General features: G+C 38.8%; 2 protein-coding genes across 3 annotated transcripts in view; both read right to left on the bottom strand.

The window, feature by feature from the left end:
* abl2 (ABL proto-oncogene 2, non-receptor tyrosine kinase) overlaps positions 1 to 5286 on the bottom strand; it is a 32478-nt gene extending 27192 nt beyond the window's left edge. The window contains exon 1 of one of the 2 annotated variants that reach the window (XM_088077772.1): positions 4585 to 5286. In XM_088077772.1, the coding sequence (XP_087933898.1) occupies positions 4585 to 4801 (217 nt within the window). In that variant the 5' untranslated portion in view covers positions 4802 to 5286. The remainder of the gene's footprint in view (positions 1 to 4584) is intronic. The other variant, XM_042517032.2, reaches the window with a different exon arrangement.
* A 1422-nt stretch (positions 5287 to 6708) lies between these two features.
* On the bottom strand, positions 6709 to 18448 carry soat1 (sterol O-acyltransferase 1). The gene is made up of 16 exons (XM_042484166.2): positions 18301 to 18448; positions 17129 to 17280; positions 15040 to 15098; positions 14121 to 14269; positions 13913 to 13972; positions 13720 to 13827; positions 12522 to 12807; positions 12262 to 12340; positions 11600 to 11684; positions 11466 to 11511; positions 11235 to 11364; positions 11030 to 11127; positions 10833 to 10931; positions 9483 to 9618; positions 9155 to 9300; positions 6709 to 9047 (listed from the first exon to the last, which is right to left on the bottom strand). Exons 2-16 carry the CDS (start codon positions 17277 to 17279, stop codon positions 8976 to 8978), a joined length of 1704 nt encoding a protein of 567 aa, XP_042340100.2. The 5' UTR covers position 17280; positions 18301 to 18448; the 3' UTR covers positions 6709 to 8975.
* Positions 18449 to 19408: the final 960 nt, after the last annotated feature.

The raw sequence follows: 19408 nt of genomic DNA, 5'->3' as shown, positions 1-19408 counted from the left end.
TGGAGATCTCTGAACTCCTGACAAGGCTAAAGGGCTGGAACCATCAATATGCTGAAGCCACTGATTCACCAATACTGCACTTGAATCAATACTCACAGAGGTGGCTGTCTGGCCAGCTCCCCTTGAATCAGCACTGAGGAGGTCTGCTCCCTGTCTGTCCTTGTCACTGTTTTATAGCTGGACTGTCTGTCCAGTGAGGTATACAGCGTGTTGCCAAGAGACAGAGATGCTTAATTAGTGATGTGCTGAGGTGAAGTGCTGCACACCTGAGCAGGGGACAGGAGCTGACCTGTCTAAAGTGAAGAAAGACAACCAAAGCTGGTAACTAAAAAACAAACAAACAAACAAAAAATATTAAGGAGAGAGACATGGTGGGAGAGGAAGGGGCCGAGGGGCCAGGCATATTAACAGCCAATTTACACCAACTGCCTCCAGCCTCATGTTTATCCCCCTAAAATGACTCAGTGGTTTCAGCCATACTGATAGAAACTCTAGCATGTGCACATATGACACCAACCGATACTAGAGAGGCAGTGACACACAGGCATGAGTTCAACAGACAAAAATGCATTCCTCGCAGACTGGCACCTTTCAATTACACCCCAAGAAGACATCATTTGGCCTCTGGGGTGTGCTAGTCTGTTATAAAGTGGCATGAAGCTGGATTAATAAAACCACTTCAACATGTTGATCTCTGCTAGCTTTCAGTAAAAAGACTCTGAAGCCTTTGAAAACACAAACATTAAAACACAAACTAACATTGAATTAGATCTGTTGTCAAACCAACAACTGGTCCCACTGGTTGACTCATAGCTGTATGATCTGTTTTTGTATTTCCTTTTTGCTGCACTGGCACTTTAACTTCCCTGCAAGGGATCAATAGAGTTTATCTAATCTTAACTTCCTCTTGACAAGACCTGGTCACACGATGTCATTGTCAAAGTCACAGAAATAAGATCTGGCAATCTTGTCAATTCATTCAACACTTTATGTCATAAATGCCAACAGATGATAACAAATTCAAGTAGCTGCTTGCTTAGCTATGTTTTTTGATATTATACATCACATTATACAAAAATACAAAAAATTGTAGATTCTGGTCATTCTAAATGATCAACTACGCATCATTTTGGGCTTGTATCCTAAGTATTTTGGGTTTTTTTTAACTTTACATACTAAACAAATAAGTAGTTTACAGAAAAATAACCGATTGACAAATAATGACAATATTAGCCATAATGAAAACTGAATTCCTAGCAACCAAAATAGCCTCCTTAAAAGAACAAGACCACATTTCACCCACAAAGATGTACAAGACAATGCTGCATCATTATCACACAAATAGACTACTAGAAAAAAGGCACTTTGATAGTCATTCGAAGACAGGGTGCACAATCTCAAGCTTCCTTGCTTAAGAGTCTTTGTTCTATTATTGTGTGCTTTGAGGAGTAGCAGTCTCTCTGTAGAGTGGCTGTGTGACTGCATCCTGGCTGCTATAAAAAGGCCACTCCTGCCCCGACATCTGAGAGAAAAGAACAGCGCTGACACTGAGTGGTGCTGCACTTAGTAGGTCTGTCTGTCTGTGTATGCACTTCAAGCAGAGGACGGTTACTTTTGAGATGTGCAAGCCAGGAACTGAAAATGTGCTCCCAAAAGCCTGCATCTTCTATGAGTCCCTGCTCACTGCGATGGGGTGAGGACGCTGGGCCTTGGACATCAGCGGAAACTGGTAAAGTTCCACCAGTAACTTTACATCAATGCAGCACATATGAAGTGACAATCCATCGGAGGACACACAGGAGCAAAAAGCAAAGCCAACTGCAGGTTTCAGAGTGTGCAATCAAGTAGAGTGTCACAAAAAACAGAGAGTAAAGAGGGTATTAAGAAAAGCCCTATATGAATGAAATGCATTATGATGCAATACTAATGATGATATTATGCATGCAACTAAGCGGGCATCCTGTCATTACCATTACTTATAAGCCCAGAAGAGTCTATAAGAGACCCTGCCTAAGGGGAGGAAGGCTGGGAGGGTCCAGAGCATGGAGGAGTTAATGCAAAGATATGTCTTCATAAATCAAAAAGGAAATACTATAGATCTGCACTGTTCTTCGTGACTAACAGAGCAGATAACAATATCAGTACATAGCTATTGTGCTGAGGCAGGAACATGAGTGATGGGAGGTACTGCCACACCTCTGTTGTACGTATTTTGATATATGACTGTAAACCTAAACTATTCATATATGTAATACACAAGTTCAAGCAAGGTGGAGGGCACACACATCCCAAAAACTTTTACAGGTGCTGGATAAAAAAAATCTATTGGTGGAAAGAATCAAACAGAAGATCTGCATACTGTATTAAAAGCTGACAGTAATTTTTAATTGTGCAACATTTCAATCAAACAGGAATTTTCAAAAAAAAAAACCTTTTTTTCCCCTTTCTTCTTTTTTTTCTACTTTTCCATGTATTTTTCTAGATTGTGGTTATTTTGATAAGTTTTTTCAGGGGATTATTTATAATATATTTGATGTAACTTTTGATGTGTTGTATGTATTCAGTATAATCTTGTATAATATTGCTTTTGTTGTTTTTGGTTTCTTTTGATGGAAATATGTTCTGCACCCCATATGGGAGTGCCAGAAAGTGCCAGTCAGCTGTACTCGTATTGGCCCAATGTGATGGTTTCAATCGCAATCACCTGAGAGATGAATGTGCTCGATTGAAACGTTGCACAGTTAAAAATGACTGGGAGCTTTTAATAGAGTGTGCGGATCTTCTGTTTGATTCTTGCCTCTGAAATACACGAGTAACCTCGTGAATTCACTGATGACGTGAGAGGACAGACAGTACGACATTAAACTATAATCACGTAAGAGCAGCTTTAAACGTTCATGTCTGCACAAGTGCAATCACATAATAACAAAAGGTAACTTCAATAATTTACATATATTTCCCACTGGATAAAAGTGTGCAGTCAGCTTGCTGAGTGTGTTGTAACAGTAGACGTTATCAGACAGAGGATGTAAGTGAGCATGTGAAAACCACTAGGTATTGTAATGTGAGCCCGTGGTGACTGCTATAGTGAGTTAATGGGCTGGAATTGCAACTCAACCTCCCGAGGCAAGAATCACTGTTTACCAAACCAAGTATATCACAGAGGGGCCTTAGTGGGGAACACAGCATGAAGTCAGGTAATATCAGACATCAGGTAAAATGCCACAAACAAAATTTTACATCTTGGGTTCTTTAAATATTAGCGACCAGTCACTGAGCATGTTATTGCCATGTTATTATAAATGTACTTTATATAAAATAAAAGTTTTTATTGTACTGAGATTGGTAGTATGGGTACACTAATAATTGAAAAATGCATTGGTCATAGAACTTCCAAGGAAAGCCATGTGGCATGTTGATTTCCTCATCTTGGTAATAAGACTTGTGCAGCTTAAAATAGTAAGGGTATAACAACAAAAATGATTTTAGAGCGCTGCATGACGTTAATTGTTTGACTTTTAATCAAAATATTTTCACATTACACTTTACTTTTTATGGAAAAGGGTTTTGAGTGGGTACTTAATGCACTAAGGTTAAATGGGACAGAAATTTCAGCTAAAACTGGACATTTTTCTATGGTGAAACCAGCATGTTTTTAGGCTACCAGGTTCCACGAAATTATACGTGCCATATTGTAGGACATTATTAGTATTTTTGTCACTTTAACATATGACAACAAAGATAACAAAGATGATGCGGTGAGTCTGTGTCAGCCGCAGTACTCCAGAATTAACCATACTTGTTACAAATATGCAAGTACACAAACTTGTCCTTTGTAGACAATATGGCAACTTGGAAACAAGCAATGAGAGAAAGCATGTCAGAAAAGTTAGACAATCTTTTATACGAAATCGCCACAGGTTACATAAATGATTTAATCAATTAATGATTGAACTGATAAATACATTTAACAATATGAAACACAAACATGATTGTCCCATTTTAAATTACTAACTTTCCTATTTTACCTGAACATGTTATCAGAGTACTCAAAGGGGTACTCATTGTGTTTGATGGTCCACAGTTTTAAAGTATTTTACTTCTAATCATTTTTTTAAACCATAAAAAGTTATAAAAGTGACATTTAAGGTAATATTCTGAGGTTTAGGTGATTTCCTTGATAATCAACCAAAAAGTGTCCCACATCACCTGACTTCACACTAACTTTGATCACCTCCAGTCACGACCCCTGAGGCAGAGCACAGAAAACTCTTCCTCTTTTCAACAACATTGTCTCTCCCCTGGGAAACATTAGTCACATGCAGCACATCCACACTGCTACATCCGTGTCAAATCAGAGCAATAACCATCTGAATAAACGGCCTCGTGTCTGTAAACAATGGACAAATTAACACTCACACAGTAAAATGGATGAGACATGGAAAGCTAAGGCTGGTTGGCATGGCTATTTCCGCTAACGCGTCGTTGTCAAACTAGCATGGACTCTGCTAGCAAAACGCTAATCAGCAAACAAAATCAAAGTCTTCACTCACACCTCTTTTATCAACGCGCTTCTCTCGTTACCTGAATGCTGTGTGAAGATATTGATCCCTGGGTCGGGCACGTTGACTGCAGCAGCCCTGCCTGGCGGTGTCCCGGTGCTACTGCCGGGTTCCCGGGGTCTCCTCCCGGCGCCGCTCCCCCGGTTCCCCTTCCCTTGGTGCGGTTGGGACGCGTGGGGCTGTGGTGGCTGGAGTCCGGTCGATGTGCTCTCACCGACGCGGCCTACCTGCTGTCCCATCCCGGTAGTGTGGCGTAAGGACGTTTGGGACGAAGCGAGCAAACCCCCCTGAGCACCTCTGGTTCACATTCCCCCGAGCTGGAGCGGCCTGGCCCGAATAGTCTTCCTCAATCCCCTCCCCGCTCTTCTTCACCGAGCTAACGTTAACTAGCGCGCTCGGCTAGCCCGTTAGCTAGCAGCTATCAGTGAAACCCACCCACCCTGCCGCTAACAATAAAATCACAACGCCGGCGTGTGACAGCGATTGTCTCTATCCCGGTGATCCAGATGGTGTCCGAGCAGATATTAACGGTACCCGGCGGTTGAGATTCGGTCAAATCTGGAGCTTTTCAGGATCGTTTTGCCGTTGTCCGGCCGCTACGCGCCCCCTCTGACGCCGCCATCTTTACCGCAGAATAGGAGATGTGTTGCACAAGGCGGGGGGTTCGCCGCGATCCCCTGTCACCGTGATCCTCCACCTCTCCAGCACCGACACCAACCGAGTCCCACTGACTCCCGAGCACCCGACCCAGCGGGCGGGGGCCCGATGTGCGCTGTCTGATCTCAGCGTCCTTGAGAAAAATGCAGAAAAGCTTAAAACATCACAATCAGCTATTGTTTTGTCAAGCAAATGCAGAGTAATCAGAATCAGAAACATTTTATTGATCTCCAGGGGGAATTGGTGGTTTGTTACAGTCGCTCTGATGCCAAGCATAGAGATTTATAGAAAGTGGAAATAAGTACCAGCACAAAGTAGGTAAAAAAAATGTAAAACTGTAATACAGTTATAATTAACAAAAAAAATTGCACTAGTATGTGAATATTTTAAAAATTATGAATAGGCCTATTTATAATTTGCTAAGTATATAAAGTGTGTAAAAATCTAAAATAGAAATACAGTAATAATAAGTAAAAAATAGCACTATAAATATTTTAAGTTATAAATATGTGCTGAGTGTGTTAAGTGTGTAAAATGAATAATACATAAACAATGTGTCTGATGCTACAATAACATGTACAACACATAAAACTAGTATGTAAAGTTAGAAATAGTCTATATAATAAAACAGATAGCCTACATTAGTAAGAAGAACAATAAAAATATATGCAATATGTGTAATATGTTAAATATAGCCTACATTCAACAGTTGAAAGAGTATTGCACATTTAAATTTTTGCTATTGCTTTGGTTGAAATGACGATGATAGAAATAAGGGCATGTATTGATCATTTGAAATTCCCTGCACTATAGCACTGCAACTATGTTGATATTACCCGTATTCCAATTTAATAAAATATCATAATTTAATTGCAGCTTATCAATACAAAACTACAGAATAAAAGTCATTTCTATAAAAACAAAACAAAAGTGATGCAAGACAGGCATCAGTAGCATAGTTGATGGAGCACTGTGAGATGCAAAACATACCTTAAACAATAAAATCACAGTAATCTGAAAATTCTACACAGATTTTCATAGACAGTATGTATTATACACACATGTATTATATCTGATTATGTGCAGATAAACTCTAAATAAATATTACTTCTATAAGATAAAAAACCCTTCATTGATCCACATGCTGGGGAAATTCATTTTTACAGCGACTTAGTGCAACATTAAACAAAGAATAAAAAAAATTTAAAAAGGAAAATATAAACTACAAAAAATATAGAAAAAAAAATGAATTTAACAACTATCAACATGTATACAAAATTGCACAATATTCACTGTTGCACAGGGTGGCTGCACCCTGATGTAGGTTAAAGTGGAGTGTGCAGATGGTAATAATGGTGGTTATGTGTTACTTTTTGCACAATGTCTCGATGCTTTTGTTTTATGTGGAGGACTTTTAAATGCCCTTTTGATTAAATGTGGTATATGAATAAGTTTGCCTTCATAAAAGATAACGCACATTCATTAAGGATGAAGTTGAATAAGAAGGAAGGAAAAAATACTTCTTTTATTCTTTATAGTTCTCATGATTTGATGCATCTTGAAAAATCAGACATTTCTCTCCATCCAAAAATAGCAGACAACATACTGATTCATTAAACTGTCATCTGACACAATGAGCTAAACAAGGCCAGAAATCACAATGAACACAAATATGACAGTAAGTTATCAGGTGAAAGCTCTGCTACCAAAAATAAATATCTCTTTCATATGGACAGCATTTCTGCAGATTGGCTCTTCGCAGAACTTTACATTTTATCCTCACTGACAAAATTAACAAATGCATAAAGCAAGATTAAGGTTTCATCCAAATGCAGAGTTCACAAGAGTTAAGTACCACAGGGCATTCCAATATTTCTGTTTTTATATGTACATATTAAAAAAGAAGTTGCTGGTACTTTTAATATAAAATGTGTAAGGGAATTCTCTCACTCCTGACCACAAATCACAGCCAAATTGAGCAGAGGATGATCAGTAGTAAAAGCTTTTAATACAGTGCCACCTTGTGGTGGTCATACAGTTTCTGGAAGTGCTGATTTTTTCCATTGCTGGTTTTTACTTTATATTGTGCATCATTATTAACAAGTGTAAATACAGTCTCCCTGCTCCGAAATTCATCAGAATTGGCAACATGAGCTGTGCATTAACTTTGTAATTTCCTCAAAATAATACAAATGTATCAGCACATTATTTCAAGACCGCAGGAACTAAAAGCACACCGAGCATGTAAATTCCTTCTTCCATTAGTTTGACATGGACATCACTGTTCTGTAAAATGTATATGATGATTTGAACAACAAAACACTGTCTAAATTCATGTAATCAGTATCTGACAAAGCAATCTGTAGCCCTTAGTGCTAATCAAGTATCATCACTATTTCAATGTTACAATATTTTAGCAGCCAGCTGCAGCAGTTACAGTAGTAAGTTATTCTTTAGCGATTTCACCTTCTCATAACTCAACATTGGTCATGAAAAAACAAAGAACAAAAAAAACCCAAAAAACAATAATTTAGGTTCACATGAAACTTTCTATATATGAAATTAGACCAGTAGTTCCAAACCTTTTTCCTTAATGACTGAGTAAACTAATGACCTCTAACTGATATATTTCATAGCTATTTCCAATAATAACAGCCACATAAAAATAATACTACAGAATAACCGATAAACTGTACAGTTAGCCCGAATAGAGAATGTAATAACTGCAGGAAAATTGTGCAAAACAAGTGATTTTGATGAATTTTGAGCAGATTATTTCCTGTGAGTATTGTATCTGAGATGATTTTTCCTAATATTTTTTTTTAGGAAATTTCTATATAATGCTTTTTATATAATTTTCAGTATTTATACAATGTATGTATGTTTTTTTACACCCCTAAAAAACTATAAGGCCTCATGTCCCTCATGTGGCTTTGCAGACCCCTTATGAGGGTCGGGTGCCCCAGGGTGGGAACCACTGCGCTATTTGTATGTTCAAACCAGTTCAATTGAAAATATTCCAATCATCAAAAAAACATTCAGCAGTCAGAATATATTAACTCCATACAAAATACTTCCCCAAACACACAACATACCAAAAACCTTCATTTTCCCCTTCAAAACAATTAAATGTAAGTTTATATCTATAATATAGAGGCCACAGTTCCTCATAGATTTAAACAAATCAGCAAACAGTGGCCATTTTTCAAAAATAAATCTTATTGGCAGTGAAAATAAATAACATTGGAAGGCTTTCCAAACATACTGAATGTTATCTGTAATAGAGGAGTAAGTGCAAATTCTGTTAAATATTAACCATTACTGCATATGTGATTTGTATTGCGTATTTCTTTGTATTGTGCTGCCATATTGTTTGCTGTTATCATATTGGCACAAGGACTGGTTTCACAGTTGATTAAGGTAAACGTAAGGGGAATACATCTGAAAAATAAATAGTGCATAAAAATAAAAGAGCTCACATTTGATTTCATGTGAACTTGTGATTTTGTTGGGTTTGTTTCTGAAAACATAAAACAGGTTTAGTAAGGCATTACTGTGACTTTGCTGTTAGAGAAAAGAACAATTTGGCACATGCTAATTCTCTCCATACAGTCATACACGGACTCAGTTGTGACCTTAGTGCAAATAAAATAAAACAAACTTGAAGACGACAAGTTATGACAGTAACAGAAAGGCTGGTCAAATTTAGACCGATCAGTGATGATCCTCAGCAGTAGTCCAAACGTAGATCACAGCCTATAAGTCAGAGTCTGCCATCAGTCTCTGACAGCTCCAGGATCGAGGCTTCAGTAACTCAAGGAAGGAAGGCTGAAAAAAAACCAAACAAACAAACATGTGAAGCCAAATTAATGTGTCTAAATAAACACCATATCAGTGTTTAAGAGGACAGGACAAAGTAATGCTGCAGGTGTTACCTCTTTCAGGGGGCAGTAGCGTTGGGCATACCACTCCTGCGAGTACAGACAGATAATGACTCCTTGACCCAGGAAGAGGGACGTCCACATGATTATGTTCCAGATGGGACCTTTTCTTTGGTCATGCAGAATGAAGTTGAACATCACTGTGAAAGAATGAGAAATTAAGATAAGGGTGAAGCATAATGAATGCAGAGACACATAACTTGACCAGGTTTGTGTGTGTCATAACACAGACAGAATAATATTAGATATAGCTGGAGTGACTCATACAATAAAAGCAAGGTGGTGTGATAATAACAAGAAACACTTATGTCTTTTTTCTTACTTCCAAAGCACATGAAGAGGCAGAAGAGTACGGGATAGAAGAAGCCAAAGCAGATTGCAAGGATGTACTCATGGACCACTGCAGACACTGTGAACACAAACAGTATGGCTGCTGGTCTGCAGCGTTTCTGAGACATCTAAAATGACAAGAGCACAGAGAGCAAACATTTTAAAACTGCAGCTTCAAAGCTGGAGCGCAAAACTTTTGTCTCCCCCGCCTGGCAGTGAGAGTAGTTACACAAACACTAGTTGAGTTTCTATCCAAATGTAGTTCAAAATTTTTGCTGAATTTTCAAGAAATTGACAAAAGAAAATGCAAATTCATGTGCTTTTCCATCCACTACTGTTATGCGAATATTGGGGGATGATCGATTGAGATAAGCAGCAGGTGGTGTAAATTTACTGGTCAGATGCCACTGCAGAAGAAAGCACAATAGGGATGATGTAAATAACAGAGCGCCAGTCAAACAACATGGAGACCACATGATTAAATAAAAGAGAAAGTTGTGAACAACTAACATTATAGCTAAATCGTTCTGGAAGAGTTGTGGTAACAACCCTCTGTGCATACGCAAGCTTGTTAAAAGACATCCTGAGACAATGAAGAGAGCTTGCAGTGGCTCATGTGTTGATAGTATGCCACGACTGTGCGTCATCATTTATTTGCTGGATCTGTTTTCATTGCATCCAATGCAACCCAAGCATTTATGTTTTATCGATACACCAATTTTTTTATCCTACCCCCAGTGTAAAAACTTTGCTGCAATTTTTTCAGATTTCTTTTTCAAATCTTTGGCACACTTTGAAAATGCATATAATAATAGGTGATTGGAAACACACCGAATGCTGATGCGCGCCTATAAAGTATGCCCACAGATGACAGGCATTGTTTTTACATTAATCTTTCCTCTGAACACCAAGTTGTTGTTTTTTTTTTTAATCTGGCGCATCCACTCAAGAATCCTTCTTGGACCAATTTAGGATTTTTCTCCATAGCTTCTGCCATTCTCCTAACTGCTGCTCCAAAGCTATGCTCTCTCCCTCCTTACAACCCCCTTTAGCGCTGGCTAGTTGATGTAAAACGCATCCATTCAATCCGTCCTTCCTATGTAACAAAAGTATAATATAAATGTTCCACACTCCAGCATTAATCAGTCATGCATTTTTTACATTAGCAATAAATTGGAAAATGTGTTTAAGACATTAAGAAATTGCTTTTTACAATGATGTTATGATTCCCTCTTTCATTACAAAATAGTCAGTAAAAATCCATATAAACTTGACATAATGCAGAATGCAGCTGCTGCTTTTTTTTTGTTTTTTTTAAAGTATCAATAGCAAAACCACTCACCCACAGTAAGTCCCGGTACACGTAGTAGTACAGCCAGTCATGGACCACTACGTTCCAAGTGCGATAGTAATTAGCAAATGAGGTTGAGTTCCACCAATCCTGTGATGTGCAATCAAAATCAGTTGAGTCAAACATGAAGCACAACATAGGAACTTAATTTAAATTTTGCTGTAGCTGGCAGTAACCGTGGAAGTAACCTTGTAAAACATCCTGTCAGCAAAGCGGAGCATCTCAGCGAAAGCATTAAGCCAACAGTGGAGGAAGGCAAAGAATCCCAGGAAGAGAACCAACACTCCTGCAGATGAAAAAAGACAATGTGACTGACATATTACTGCTATATCCCCTGAGAGAGACTGATGGGTGTATGAATGAGTATTTGTTGCTGAGGCTGGTTGATCTTACCTGGCAGGATGGAGTTAAAGACACACAGGACCATGGCCCTCAGATCAAACAGCTGCAGGCTGCTGCTGCGGAACTGAGGGATGCAGAGCCGCACAAACACGTAATAGGCATAAAACAGACAGCCAAGTACCTGCAGGGTAGAAATGGATGAGACTGTCAGAAAAATGGGCTAATACGGTTTGCTTCCAATTTTAAACAAGGTCAACTTTGAAATGTGTAAGAGGTTTGTACCTGAAGTAACTTAGTTGCCACGTAGCCCCATCTGATCACTGGATTCCTATATTTAGTGAGAAACAGGGGTTTTACCAAACACGTGAGCTACCGTATGGAGAAAAAAAGCACAAATAATGAGAGGATCTGTTTACCTGGGGTACTTGTCTCTGTAGATGAGAGTAGGTGCAAACAGAAAGTAGAGATATTGAGAGACCTGAGGGACCACTGGACCGGGGCCTACAGATCAAAGGGAAGACTGCTCATCAAAATATGAACATAAGGAGAAGGGAACACAAAAACAACTAGTTAAGTACACTCAATTGAGTGAAGATCTCTAGACACATGGCGCTGTGGCGTGCATCGTCTTTTCCCAGCTCACTTACAGTCAAGATGGCAGCGAACATAACACAAACTTTTTAAGACTTTTTAAGATCAAATTGTATCTTGCCTAATTAGTGGATCATAACATACCGAGTGTGTAAATGAGGCCTCGCTCTTCTATGGATGTTTGTTTTTGAGCCATGATAAAGGCTAAAATGTGACCTGCATCAGCAGTAAGGGCTCTTGGTTTTGGCCAAGACAATTTCTACCGATGCCTTTTGCTCTGTGCTTTTGATGAGGACTTGCTGCCATTACCTGCTGGTTAAGAGGAGTGTGAAGTCAGCATTAAATGATGGTTAAAAAAAAAACCCAGTCAGACGGATATAGACAAATGACCACGCTCATGATCCCATCTAGTCTAAGAAATAAATAGTGTGAATCTGCAAATAAAAACTGTAATGGATTCAGTCAAAAAATGAACAAAGTGACATACTGGTCTTTTCTTTAGCCCAGGTCAGGACCCTTGGTACGTTCTCCCTAACAAAGGAGTGGGCTTTCATCATGAGACGCACCTGGAAGTAGAAAAATAATAAGAGACACAGCAGCTTTTACAGCTTTTTCCATAGAGTCAATTCGAGAAAGGCAGGTGAGTTTACATATATCTCAAAAGACATTTGATAGTCTTTTACATGGCAAGAAATGTGGTGCAATACAACACACTAACTGTGGATGTGGTTCACACTTATCATCTACCTGTTCCAGGATGATGATGAAACATGACGCAGGTGGAAAACTGTTGGTCACCACCACATATGTAGGCAGGAATCCAACACCCAGAGCTTGGTAGAGCAGGAACACAGAGCCAAACAGCAAACTGCACAACCTGGGGTGTCTGTAAGAGCCAGACTGGGTCTGCGACCACAGGTGGAACAGGGTGTAGGGGACCAGTAACACAGACAGGAACATGCAGATCCATGTGCACACCACCAGAGGGAGCTGTCCAAACGCATAGACCAGCAGGTCAAAGTGCAGCACCAGTCTGAGGCAAAGGAGGAAAAGCAGAGTGGAGAAACTTGAAGGCTCTGCTCATAACAGACTATTTTACCAAGATCAAAAGTGATAGAAATTTAAAGAAATACTTAACCCACAAAATGATCATTTGTATATCAATTACTCATCCCTTGTTATGTTAAATGTGTAAAGAAAACATTGGTTTTCATGCATGCCTCCAAAATGAATGAACAATCCAAAAACTGAGAACATTTTTATTGAATTGGAGTAAAAAGGGACTGCGTTTAACAACAGCAAAACTATCTCAAGCGTCTGTTTACAAACTCTTACGCAACTTGTGCAGTATAATCCAAGTTTCATTTATCCAGTCCAATGCTCAGAACCTCCCAAACACATGTATTTTAGCTAAATTTCTACTATTTAAAACACTTCCACACGAACATTTACATCCATGGACAAAAGGCGCAACCAGACAAGAGCACGCAGTTAAAGTTTGCTCAGTGAAATGCATCGGCAGTTGAAAAGCACATGTTGCCCAGGTGCACTACTAGTATGTGGAAATATTTTAAATAGTATGGTTTTAGCTAAAATGCACGTGTTAGGAAATACTGAGCAAAACAACTGGATAAGATGATACTTGGATTACAGTGCACTTGTGTGAGTTTGTAAACCAACGTTTTCATACAGTTGTGCCGTTGTTTAAAGCAGCCCCATTTGACTACAATTCATCAAGATTTTTTTCCGTTATTGGATTCTTTGTTCATCGTATAGGCATGCGAAAAAAAATTTTTTTTTCTCCACAAATTCTACATGACATGTGGTGATGAATTGATATACAAATGATAATTTTGTGGGTGAAGTATTCCTTCAAAGAATTCATTATTTCAACAAAAGCTTAACAAAATCATGAGGCATTTTATATAGCAGTGGTCCACATTACCTGCCTTCATCAATGAAGTCTACCACCAATGTACTGAGGATAAAGAGAATGAGCAGGGCAATAAACATGTGGTAGATAGTCCTGATGTGGTTCACCTCAAACAGCTCACTGCAAACAAGAACAGACAGGTGATGCATTTGAGTATTCAGGTAGGTGATATTTACATTTCTTTCAGATCAGTGTGTAAACTTACTCTAAAAGGGACCTGCGACTGACAAAGTGCTTGCCTTGACCATGAGGTGGCCGGAAATGCCTAAAAGAAAACAGAATGATATCAGTGACCAGATAAAACTATTTTTGTTGGAGAAATGCACGTGTGCTGAAAGCCTACACATCTGATATTTAGTGCAACGTATTTATTTTAATTTTTTGAAAGGCCAGTAGAAGCTGAAAGGCAGCACCTGAGTTTGCTCCTCTCCTTGTCGGAGAGCGGAGGTGAGAAGACAGCAGGCACAGGTGCAGGCTCCAGGCTCGCAGACTCCTCGATAAGACTATCCATGAAGTCATTAACCTGGCTGTCAAACTGACGCATCAGGTCACTCTTCAGGTGCTGAGCGAAAGAGCAGGACACAGGAAGAGTTATCATTCATGTGTCTGTGAAGTTACATTCATGCTTTTCATTTTTATACTGCACAAGAGAAAAGAGGCATGGTGGGAAAAAAAAATCTTTTCTCAAGTGTTCTTGAGCAACCAACACCTACTCAGTCATCAGCCGCTGCTCTGGATGAGAGCATGAACTTAACTGATAATATGTGAAAGAGGAAATGTTGAGCACATTTCCTCGAGGTGGAATTTTGTTCAGCCAATTAAAAGAAAACCTCATAGAATTGTCATGATAAATTTGAATGAAATGTATTCCTTTTCATGTCAGACTTCATTGTGCTTTTTCTTCTTTTCAGCAAAACAATTGGCTTAAGTTCAAAGATAATCCATATATTTTACTTTCAGAAAGTTTTCGAGAGTGAACAAATTGGGTTTAATGACAGAGCTCATAGAGGACTTAGAGAGGCTCAAATTGGTCTACTGGGGATTTAGTTTTACAAAAAATGTCATTGTCTGAATGTAACAGAGAACACATAAAATCATAAATAAAATCGGTAATTAAAGTGAGAGCTAAAAGACAACTACTGACGGAAATACACTGTACAAACTTTATTTTTGCCTGAGGATGTGTGTCAATATAAGCTAAATTATTGATTAACAGCAGTATGACAAAATAAACATATCAACTGGAGAACATTGAAGACAATTTGTGTAATAGTGGCTCATTACAACATACAGGATGTGCCTTTGCTTAACTGACATAACTGACTTACTAACCTCTGCTTTCCTTTTCAGTTGTAGCTTTTTGCTGATCACCTGCTCCACTTCAATTTTTCCTGAAAGTGGAAACAGAGCACACAAGCCTAAGAATATGATACAAAAAAACAACATGTTGCTTTGTAATCCTCAAATATAATTATAAAGCTAAGTGCTCTGGACACACCCAAAATAACAACAGAGCCCACAGAGTTGCCAGGTTACCTTGCCTCAACAGTACTTTGACATGGTAAATGTCAACATCAATTCACGCCATGTCAAATATTTCGAAAAATGATCAACAGAAATTCTACAAGAGGTTATCTGTGGGGCATTTGGAGAGAAATTGCTTAAAAAGCATTGCTCACAGAGAAATAAAATCTGTTTTCAAAAACACCTGCAGCCAAACACAAAATACTTTATATTTCAAGATTTCAGCTTTGAATAGTGACTGATATCTTTGTTGCTAACAGCTGAGTGCTGTGGATTTTAGTCAGAATTCAACAGAAGTCAAGTGACATCAGTCTTTAGATCCAATGTTACAAAATCCAAAAGATGACACACTAATGACATTTACTTGACTGCTTGTGGTTAAGGTTACTTTAGGTTATTAGACTTGACAGCTGTCTCATGACGAACAAGTTCTCACAGTTACTGAGGTCAGTCACACAGCGCAGCGGCAGTAGCACTCCACCCTGTCAGCAAACAGTACAGCCAAGACAAAAGGAACTGAACTTGACATCAAATAAAGCCAATAAATCACATTTTATAATCAGAACAGTTTTACCTTACAAAGCATTTTTTAAGGTCCAGTGTGTAGGTTTTAAGAGCATCTATTTGCAGAAATTAGAGAAAAATTAATGACTGTGTTTTCATAAGTTTATAAATCACCTGAAAATAAGAACCGTAATGTTTCTTTTAATTACCTCAGAATGAGCTTATCTTATCTACATACAAAGCGGATCCTCATCCACAGTCCCTGCCATGTTGTTTCTACAGTAGCCCAGAAAAGACAATCCAAACGCTCTCAAGAAAGGGACATTCACGTTTTGGCATTGGTCACTGTAGTTCTCCTACATGCCTGGCACAGTCGATTGCAAACTGTGACCCCACTGCTAGAGGTTAGTAATGCTGCGTTTACGTAAAATCAGGTAGACCAACAACACCTTCCGATTTGCATGTGAAAAACAAATAGTCAGACAGAACGGTAGGATGCTATGGGTTCGTTTATACATGCTTTACATACAAAAATAAAATACAGCCTTTTCAAATGTTGTAAACATCACTGCCCTCATACTTTCATGCATCCTTTATAGCATAGAAAGCACAGATACAGCCAGTAGATGAGGCCCGAGGGCATAAGTTTCACTAAACAATGAATGAGGCGACGGTGGAGGAGGTCGTAATCATGTACCTTTCAGTGGAGGCAGCGTTGTAGTGGTGGTGTGTGAGGCCATTACACACATTGCGAAATGTGGACGGAGAATTACTTTTACTTTTATCAATTTGGTCTGCACTTCCATCTTTTAAAAAATAGTGCTACGGTGATGCCACAGTGTTTTCATGTTTTCAATTTTTCCTTGTGTGAGGGAGTCATGCAACATGTAGTCGTAGATTCTGTCGCAGGGGATGGAAAAAAGTCAAAATATTATAACTTTATAACTGCAATGGCGTCTACTGTTTCAGTATTTTCCACTGGCCTCACTTCTTTGTTCTGAAATGCTCTCATCCACTAGAATGATATCCAGTTTGCCATCTCTCTGATTCCATGTGAATGCAGCATAAAACGAACACACTAGACTTTTAAGTGGTCAGTATTTTTATTTGAAATACACAAAAAGTTGCCAAAAGATATATTAGACCTGCTCAAAGCACTGTTGGTGAATATCACACTGGCTGACCGCACCAAATGTACCACAGGTGTCATCACATCGTTTTAGAGGAAACACATCATCACATGGCTTCAGTGACTCACACATCCAGGGAAATTTACTGAATTTCAGCCTCAGAGGTGAGGGTTGAATCAACTCTGCACCACACATGTGACTGTAAAAAGAGGTCATTGTCCTCTCTCCAGGCTCTGCTAATGAGGGAGTTGAGATTTTCTTACCATTGCTGGTAATGTGGTTGTCTCCACTGTCTTGCTGGTGTTGTCCCTGATCACAATCCCCATCCAGAGAGCTGTCCAGATCAGGGAAGGGGGGCAGCTTAGGAATGGCTCGGCAGCGAGACCGGAGTACACTATCATCCTCACTCTCCATCCTAAACAAACAGGTTAGTTTAAAAAATTAATCTGTGCCGCCTGGAGTGGCAAAAGAAATGAGTGCAACTGAGAGAACAGGCAAACTCAGCCTAACTGGCCTCTGGCTGAGCTCGAGCACCCTCGCAGGACCTCAGAGGGCGACTAGAAGAGCCAACTTTTTTTTTCTCTTCTTCTATCTTTATTTATTTATTAACTTATTCAGTTTACTTTTTTATTTATTTTTATAGTATTATTATCATACTCATTATTCATTCCACATTTTGTTTTGGAGTTTGTTATATGACAAAGTAAATATTGACAAAAGGATTTTCATTTTTATTGTAAATGCATATTGGTTCCAAATATCAGTCTCATTAACTACTAATAGTTGGTATCAAGCCAAATATTTATTATAATGTATACACACAAGTGCCCTCAACAACCACCCCTAGTAGAGTAAAACAACTGATCTGAATATCAATAACAGCAAATATTATAATGCCTGATTATTTTTTATGTTTGTTGTCTTGTCAATATGAGCTTGTCCATCTTCTCCCATGCATTCCCTGTCACTACTCTATTTGCTTTTTGTTTGTTTTTACTGCACTCTGCACTCAACAATAAGATAAATACACAAATAAACAAATCAGTGGCAGCAGTAGCATGGGAAAAGGGTGCCATAAAGCAGATCATGCCACCATCACATGAATGAGAGAGGATTTTGACTGACAAAGCAAACCCAGTTGACAATCAAATCAGCCTCACATGACGCGGACACACAGCAGACAGACGGCTAACGGCTCAGTTAGCTCCCATCCGCTCAGACTCACGGTCAGTGTGACAACAATTAACGAGCTAACTAACCACCCGGCTCTGAGCGGATTAACCGGCCGGTTTAACGTGAAATCAAACGTTTCTCTCTCAGTAACGGCTGCTAGCACTGAGCTCGAGGCAAATTAGCCCACTTGTTGACGTCTGTCGTTAGCAGGTTCACCGGGACGATTAAGGAAATTTTTAAATGCGGCTTCCTGGTTACTTACTCGGCTCACACCGCCGGTGTCCGGTTGCCTTCTCGCTCTTACACCGACCTCCGCCGTTTCCGCGTTCAGACTGAGGGTCTCTGGGGCTCTGCAGGTCTCTGCAGGTCTCTGCTTCTCCACCGTGTAAACAGAGGTGATGATGAGCAGGGCAGCCGACGCTGATTGGTCGAAAGTCTCTCCTCCTTTTGACGTCACCAGCGCCTACAGTGTTGACCACAGCTGATAATAACTAATCAGTATGCTTTATGATTAACTAGAAATCATGCCATGCAAACCAAAATAAATATTTTAAAACTAATTAGTTACAATTGGCTTTTAGGAGGGCCGTAATCGCTTTTAATAATCACTTTTAATAATAATCAATTTGATAAGATACTGTTCCGCACTTTACACATGTATATATGTAGATATGTACAGTCTCTTAGTTTTTTTTTTTAGGTTTTTTTAAGCATAGTCCTTTATATTCTATTAATAATGTGTGCTCTTTATTCTCTGTTCTTACTGTATGGCGCTGCTACATCCCAATTTCTCAGTTTTGAGATCAATAAAGTATATCTATCTATCTATCTAATCAAAAATCAATTTAATATTGGTGGGGACCATTTTGATTCGATTTGATTTATTTAGCACATATAAAAAAACAGTAATGTTATACATTTCAATAAAATAAGATATGCAGGGGAAACCCAGAAAACCTTCAAGGGACTTGACAAGTGAGGTTCCCCATGAAACTGCCAGTAGGTGCATACAGTCTCTCATCAGTGATAAGAAAAAAGTTATAAAATTGTTCAAAAATATATATACGTATAGGCACAAATAAAAAAAAAAAAATAGAACAGGCAGGTGTGCACAAAGAAAGTTATGTAAAGAAAAGGAAGAAAACAGTGAATAAATAAATAAATATACACTTTCTGCAATGCAACTCTCCAGTGGGGTCTATGTGAAATTTATGTCGAATTTCCCCAGGAGAAATTTTTAGAAACTTAACAGCTAAACTGACCATTTAAGCTCATAGGTTCTCAAAGATTTGATCACTGATTGCCATTTTAGAAAGCCAGCATCAGAGATAAGTCCTAAAACTGAAAATTTGTTAGCATTTCAGAGCCTC

The sequence above is a fragment of the Plectropomus leopardus genome, chromosome 5 (assembly GCF_026936395.1).
Source record: "Plectropomus leopardus strain MGB_pleo_1.0 chromosome 5, ASM2693639v1, whole genome shotgun sequence".
NCBI lineage: Eukaryota > Metazoa > Chordata > Actinopteri > Perciformes > Serranidae > Plectropomus > Plectropomus leopardus.
The sequence above is the reverse complement of the archived record's forward strand: the minus strand, read 5'-3'. Positions and strand labels throughout refer to the sequence as shown.

What these genes read in the sequence shown, in the direction of transcription:
- soat1 (XM_042484166.2), bottom strand. Translation starts at nt 17,279, where the DNA reads ATGGAGAGTGAGGATGATAGTGTACTCCGGTCTCGCTGCCGAGCCATT. An exon ending in CAACCACATTACCAGCAATG is followed by an intron (nt 15,099 to 17,128) that starts GTAAGAAAATCT and finishes TTCCACTTTCAG; the next exon opens with GAAAAATTGAAGTGGAGCAG. An exon ending in AGTCGCAGGTCCCTTTTAGA is followed by an intron (nt 13,828 to 13,912) that starts GTAAGTTTACAC and finishes TCTTGTTTGCAG; the next exon opens with TGAGCTGTTTGAGGTGAACC.